The 7,107-nt window shown below is 62.0% G+C and overlaps 1 protein-coding gene across 1 annotated transcript; it reads left to right on the top strand.

Annotated features, from left to right (window-relative positions):
* Positions 1-2,415: 2,415 nt before the first annotated feature.
* Positions 2,416-6,683, top strand: LOC125918472 (bromodomain-containing protein 1-like; the record flags this gene model as incomplete). The annotated part of the gene is made up of 5 exons (XM_049624465.1): positions 2,416-2,894; positions 3,238-3,365; positions 3,810-3,919; positions 4,204-4,358; positions 5,501-6,683. Coding segments are annotated over 5 exons (1,056 nt in total), but the record flags the coding sequence as incomplete, so codon positions are not given.
* Between the last annotated feature and the right edge of the window lie 424 nt (positions 6,684-7,107).

Genomic DNA, 7,107 nt, shown 5'->3' with positions numbered 1-7,107 from the left:
CTGGCACTGCTGGTCGGCTGTCTCAGGAGGCCCCTGGGGCCCCCCCCTCGCCACGCGGCCCAGCCCAGGTGTCCCCTGGGAAGGCCTCGACTGGGTGGGGAGCGGCTGGGCCAGGGCCCCCTTGGCTCGGGGTGTGGTGCCTGTGGGGCGGAGAGGGAAGGTCAGCGTGTCTTTTGCCTCCTAAGAGGTCCTCATGAGGCCCGGGTGCTCCGGGGGCACTGGCCTCCTCCAGATGGCCACCTGTCTTTCAGTTTGGTTTTTGTAGTGTACCAGTTTGACTTACGCCATTGAAAAAATTACTTCTTGTTGAAATAGTTTTGTTAAAAGTAGGTTTTAGGCTGGGGCTCAGGCGCCGTACGGATGCCTGCTGTTTGCACATGATCCGTGGGCCCGTCTCTGTGCTGACCCCCAGAACCTGATGTCATTGCAAGTCCTTGCAGGGTCTCCAGGGCGGGGCCGGTGGGCTCCCTGGGCCGCAGCCGGCAGGAGGAGTCTGTTTGCACAGGGAGCCTGTCGGCCTGTCGAGGCCAGTGAGGGGGCAGGGAGGCGTCGGGGCGCCCCGGCCACCGTGAGGCCTGCTGCTTTGGGTCTGTCTGTGGTGCCTGCCGTTTAGTGGGTGTTCGGTGACGTTTCCTGGGCACCGGGAAGAACCGTGTGTAGGAACTAGTCACCGTGGATGTGCGTGTCCTCCTAAATCCTGAGGGAAGTCGAGGGAGACGTGGTCGTTCTCTGGTTTCTCAGACCGAGCACTGAGCCGCGTTTTCATCTCTCCCCCTTAGCGGTGCGTGGGGGGAGTGGCTTCAGCTGGCTCTCGCCAGGCATGCTGTGCAGGTGCCAGGTTCCGTGGTTTGGTTCCGTGGGTGCCGGGCGTCCTTGGCCGTGGCTGCCGCTGCTCGGGCTCCCGGCCTTAGTCGGACCTTTGCCAGGTGCGCTCTGGGTGCCGCCTGCTCGTCCTCTCGCTTTTCCGAGCGATCACGGCAGGACAGGAAGAGGCCCCCTGCAGGACTCTTCCTGGCGCACCTGGTCTCCTGCGGGCCCCGCTCCCCCCCCCTCCCCCCGTCAGCTCTGCTCGGAAAGGCTCGGCTTTGCCGGCCTAAGCGAAGCTGCCCCTAGAAGGCTGAGGGGGTTTAGACGCGGAGTGAGGCCATCGAGAACCACTAGGCCTCAGCTCCAAGTTGATGCTGCGAGAGGTGTGGCCTTGCGGCCGTGCCTGCTGGTTGCCACAGGGTGTGTCTGCACCGGCCAGTCGGTGCCGTCCTTGGGCTTCCCCTGAGGGCACAGGCTGCGTCCTCGTAGCCTCGCTGGTTCTGGGTGCTGGACACGCGCCTTCCGGACTGCTGCCCCTTCTCTCGGACCTGGATCCTGCACCCCGGGCTCCCTCCTTCTGTCGGCGTGTCTGGCTTGGGCGGGCTGTCTCTGACTTGCCTGCCTCCGAGTTGGGGTCTCTCTGCTCTTGGGGACCTGCCGCCTTCTGCGTCTCCTGAGACCTCTTGGCCTTGGGGGACCCTGGGGGTCGCTGTACCTCTTTCTGGTCCCCCGGCCTGCTGGCGAGTGTGGCTGGAACCGGCTCTCGGCCCTGGGCCATCTGCTCACCTGCTGTATTTCACGGGCCCACGGATGTCCAAATTCCACAAGTGAGTGTGGCACCCCCAGCCGACCACAGTTTCCGCTAGAAAAATGTGAATTAGATTTACGAGTGAAAAATAGTAAGTTTTCTTTAAAGCGGGTGCTGTTGAGTCTAACAAGTGGAGCGAGATGTCTGATGAATTTACTTCAGGAAGACGTGGCTTCAGTCTGTGAGCAGCCGCGCTCAGCCACTGCTCGCGTTTTCATTTCTTAGCCACCGCCAGAGTTGGTTCGTTGCCCTCGTTTAACATGTGTTTTTGTCACTGAGAAAACACAGAGAAGCACGTAAGGCAGATGAGAAAATCCTGTAATCTGGCCTCAACTTCTAAAGAACTGGGTTTAAAAATTTTTCAGTGTGGGAACGGGATTCTATTTGGGGAAAGAAACGTGCACACGACTGTCTGGTTGTGGGACCCGGAGGGGGCGGCCCGGCTCCCCGTCACCACCCCGTCCCATCCCGGCGTCGAGGGCGGGCGCGTGGACAGATGCCTTCTGTTGCCCGACGTGAGGTGGGGCTCTTTTGGAGGAAGTGGTTGGACTCTGAGACGTGCCTTGAGTTTCAGACACTTCCCAGATCGTGAGTCGACGGGTTCTGTTCGCTCCCGTGGGCTGTGGGAAGGAAGCCCGGATGTGTGGCCTCGGCCCTGGGTCGCGCCCCCCCCCACCGCATGCTAGTAGCTGCGGTGCTTTGGGACGAGGGCGGCTCCGGCTAAAGAGAGCGCGATTTCTGCTTTGGAGGGTCTCGGGTGTTTGAGGTTCCTGTGTTCCTGGCGACGCGCCCGCGAATGAACCCGCTCTTGGTGGTGGCGTCACTGCCCCAGGAGGGGCCGGTCCCCCCGCGGCGGGGGCCGGTCAGGCGAGTCTGCGGGTCTGGGGGGGAGTCACCGCACGCTCTTAGCTCTGCGGGGCCTGTCGGGCGTTTTGTTTCCTGGGAAGAGCACCACCCTCAGACCGGGCTGCTCTGAGCGCCGAGCGAGATGTGTCGCGAAGCACTCGTGTGTCTCCCGTGTCGTCGGCGCCTCGGGGCCGGGGGGTCAGGGAAGAACCGCCGTGGGCCCGCAGACGGGGAGAGCTGTGGCGCGTCGTGGGCCCCGGGGTGCTGAGCTCAGGGGCCCGCGTGCCTGTGTTGCAGGTCTCACCAATGGCTTTGGGGGCGCACGGAGTGAGCAGGAGCTGGGGGGCGCCCCGGGGAGGAGAGCTGCGCCCCGACGACGCTGCGCCTCGGAGTCCAGCATCTCGTCCAGCAGCAGCCCTCTCTGTGACTCCAGGTGGGCACGGCTTGGGGGGCCCGCTCCCACCCGCCCCGTCCCTGGGGGACTGCCCTGTGCCTCTTCACCAGAAATAGGAAGTGCAACCACAGAGGAAATTAATAGATTTTCAGCCTGTGGTGACGTTTATTCTGTCTTTCCCTCCCGAAGTCTTCCCTTATCAGAAGGGTGGCGAGCGCGGCCCTGCCCGTCCGCCCCGTGGACACCTCTTTGTAACCGGGGCCCCGTGTGGGTCGCCGTGGGGCCCTCGGCCCGGCTTCTGCAGGGCCCGGCTCCGGGGCCACCGCCGGAGGGAGGGGAAGGGGCAAAGCTTTGTGACCCTGCTCCACTCTTGTTCCCAAAGCTTCAGCGCGCCCAAGTGCGGCCGGGGCAAGCCCGCTCTGGTGCGCAGACACACGCTAGAGGACCGCAGCGAGCTGATCTCCTGCATCGAGAACGGGAACTACGCCAAGGCGGCCAGGATCGCCGCAGGTGAGCCCGCCTGCCCTCCGTGTCCGCGTCTCCGCGAGGTGGCCGTGGTGTGGGGGCCGTTCTGCCGGGAGGGCTCCGGCTCCCCCACTCCCTGGGCCTCCATCCCGGGGTGTCTGTGCGAGACGCCCCTTCCCCCGCCCCCGACGGGGACAGCGGTCACGGGGGGACAGCGAGAGTCTCATCCCGCGGTTTGTCATTTTTTGTGTGGAATGCTCCATTCCTCTGTGCAGGCCACCCGCACCCGACGTGAGGCTCGCCTGTCATTTGCAGCCGGATGTGGGACCTTGGCGGGGGGGGTGGCTCCCCCAATTGCAGCACCTAGAGGAGCACCGAGGACGGGCTGGTGCTGGCTTGTCAGTGTGGGGGGAGCTCTCACTGCAGGAGGCAGCCCCGGGCCGTGGTTGGGCCGGCTGGCCCCTCACGGCGCCCGTTCTCTCTGCCCAGAGGTCGGTCAGAAGAGCATGTGGATTTCCTCCGACGCCGCGGCCTCTGTTCTCGAGCCTCTGAAAGTCGTGTGGGCCAAGTGCAGCGGCTACCCCTCGTATCCGGCCCTGGTGAGCCTCGGGGTTGCAGGGCGTGGGGTTTGGGCGTGGGGGTCCGTGGGGCCGCCCTCTGGGGAGCCGGGGCACCGAGCGGTGTGGCCTTTGTCCCAGGTCCGGGGCTGTCCCGCTGCCCTCGTGGGACAGGTGTCCCGTGAGCGCCCGAGAGCCGCCCGCACAGGGCGTTGGTGTTGGGAGAGCTGCTTCAGAACCCACCTCGAGTCGGAGCCTGGGGAGAGAGCTCCGGGGGCACGGTGGGGGGCTCTCAAACGTGACCCACACGTGTCCTCCCTCGGCAGATCATCGACCCCAAGATGCCGCGCGTGCCCGGCCACCACAACGGGGTCACCATCCCGGCCCCACCGCTGGACGTGCTGAAGGTCGGCGAGCACATGCAGACCAAGGCTGACGAGAGGCTGTTCCTCGTTCTCTTTTTTGACAACAAGAGAAGCTGGTGAGTGCGGGTGCCCGGGTGCCGAGCTGGCTCAGAGGCCGTGGGGCGCGTGTGGTGTGCGGAGGCCACGGGGGGCCGTCCCCCTCCGCCTGTGAGCCTCTCACGGAGCCGCGTGCGAATAGCCGGGCCCGTGGGGTTCTGCCGCCGGCCCGGCCCGGTCTCTTCGCCTCTTGTGTGTGTGGGTCCCCATGCTGCTCTGGGGTGTGGGCTCCGGACCCCAGCACGCTGCCTGGAGGCCCTCCCTGCTTCAGACCCCGACGGTCCCGGGTTCCGGTGCTGCCCCCCGAGCGCTCACGAGGTGCACGTGGCCCGTGTCCCCGTTTCTCGGTCTGAAAGCTTGCTGTGCTGATGAGGGGCCCCCGGTGACCCCGGCGTAGGCTCTCTGCCCCCAGGACCGTGGCCCCTGCTGTGCCCGAAGCAGGGCTACCCGGTGTGGGTGGCCGTGGGGGCCCGGCGGCGGGGCGCGGGCCCTCCCAGCGCCCCGGGCACCCCCGGCGCTGGTGAGGACGGCTGGGTCGGGTGTGTGCGGCCACGCGCGGCCACCAGCGCTCCGCGCCCCGTGTCTCTCTGCCCCGTGCCGCGCTCCCGATCAGACCCCGTGGAGGCCTGTGCCTGCCTTGTCTGGTCCGAGGCCCGTCGGCTGCCCCGCGGCCGGGCCCCCTGCCCACCCCCACTCCGTGCGTGCACCTGCAGCGTGTGCGTGCGTCAGCGTTCCTGCGCGTGACCCTCGGTGGCCACTCAGGGAAGGCGTGGAAGGCTGCTGGGTGGCGCCTGTCTCCCGCCAGCCTCCAGGATCCAGTGGCCCTGTGGGGAGTGTTGTGGATGAGAGGTGGGGACGACTTGATGGGGACGACTTGATTTTCACGCCTTCCCCGAGTCCCCCGGACTCTCCCGGGGTTGGCAGGAGGTTGGGCCGTGCCCCTGTCCTTGGCCCGTGAGGGCTGGCCGATGGGGCCGCGCCCTCGGGGGGGGGGGGCGCGGGTTCCAGGGCACGAGCCTCTCTTCCCTCCCTTGGCCGCTGAGCGCCTGACGTCGGCTGCTCTTCCCCACTGGGGGCTCGGAGCTGCCAGGGCATCGTGTCAAGTGCGTCCGAGTAGCCGTGCGGACGGCTCCGGCCACTCCGGCTTTTCTCTTTTCAAAAGGCAATGGCTCCCCAAGTCCAAAATGGTCCCCCTCGGCATGGACGAGACCATAGACAAACTGAAAATGATGGAGGGGAGAAACTCCAGCATCAGGAAGGCCGTGAGGGTCGCCTTCGACCGCGCGATGAGCCACCTGAGCCGTGTGCACGGGGAGCCCACCAGCGACCTCAGCGACATCGACTGACCTGCCCGCCTTCCCGTGGCCTTGTCCATAGTGTGGATAAGCTGTATATGCGTGTATATTGTTCCAGACTTAACTTATTCTGATCTCTAGGCCTGGTTCTTTAATTCCCCCTCCCTCGGGAGGGCAGGTTTTATTTCCAAGTTCTCTGTGAAACCGTCCCCGTCTGGGCGCTCTGTGAATGGCGCGGGCGCGTCTGCTGAGCTCCTCCCGTGCCCGGCACGGGTCACGCCGGAGGCTGCACCTGCGTCACTTTCTTTGATCTGTAGCTTTTTTTTAAAGACTTTTGAATGTTTAATAATTTTGTAAATCATACTCTTTACACGGAGTACCACTATTTAATAAGACGGGATGTAAATTTACAATGACAAATGTGTATTTTAAGAAAGAAAATGACATTATTTTGAATGGTACTTTGTGGAAAGAGGTGGAGAATAGATTTATGCTGTGTACATCACTTGCAAATCACCAAAAACACTCCGCCCCCCCTGTGGGGGCTGGGGCAGGCGCTTACCACCCCCCCCACCCCTCCCCCGTGTCCTCACCGTCCTCGTCCGCCTCCTCCGCCCGTCTGCCCCAGCTTTCCACGGGTGTGCCTCCAGCGGGTTATTTATTGTAGAAAGTGTATTCATTTGCTTTATAATGAAAAATAAATTTGCAAAAGTATATTGATATGCATTTTTATACAGGCACATACAGATTCGACTTGCTTTGGGAGCAGGATGTGTTGGTTGTTGTGTAAATGACTCTGGCTGTGTGTTCTTTGATTTTGTAACTTGTAATCTTTTGTTTACAATGAGGGGCTTTCTGTAACTTGTTTTAATTTAGAACACTTTGGTAGCAATAGAAACTTTGGATACATTTTTGTATGGTACATGTGATGTATATAGAATTAGTACTTTATTTTTATTTTTAAGAGGTAAAGCATTATGTTAGGGGAAAAGGTAGGGTGGGTTTCCAAAAATGCAGTTTTTATATTAAAAAATAAAGTCAAGATTTGGATGGTGTGGCCATTTCATTCCTCCATCGCTAGGATGCCGGGGCGGGCTTGCAGCCCGGAGGCCAGGTGAGGGTCAGGGTCCCAGCAGCCTGTCCCCGGCCACCTCATTGAGGCACGTGACATGCCTTCATCTTAAAATTGTCATGGATGGCATTATTTATTATTTTATCTAATCATATTTTTATTTTAAACTGGTAGTTTAAAATTTTTAAATGTCTTCCCCCCGCCCCGCCCCCCTTCAGTCTCCATTGTTTGTAACATCTCCATAGAAACTTGAAAAAATAAAATGTCTTCCTTTGATAGTCTTGTCCTGTGTCTGACAGACGCTTTCTACCAGCAGCGGCTCCCCCAGGACCACCGGCCCTTGTGGAGAGCCTGTCGGGGTTGGGGGGAGGGTGTCGCTGTGGACAAGGCCCAGGCTGCCGT

This window comes from Panthera uncia, unplaced genomic scaffold (genome assembly GCF_023721935.1).
Source record: "Panthera uncia isolate 11264 unplaced genomic scaffold, Puncia_PCG_1.0 HiC_scaffold_853, whole genome shotgun sequence".
NCBI classification, from domain to species: domain Eukaryota; kingdom Metazoa; phylum Chordata; class Mammalia; order Carnivora; family Felidae; genus Panthera; species Panthera uncia.
Note: the sequence above shows the minus strand (reverse complement) of the source record. Positions and strands in the feature narration are given on the sequence as shown.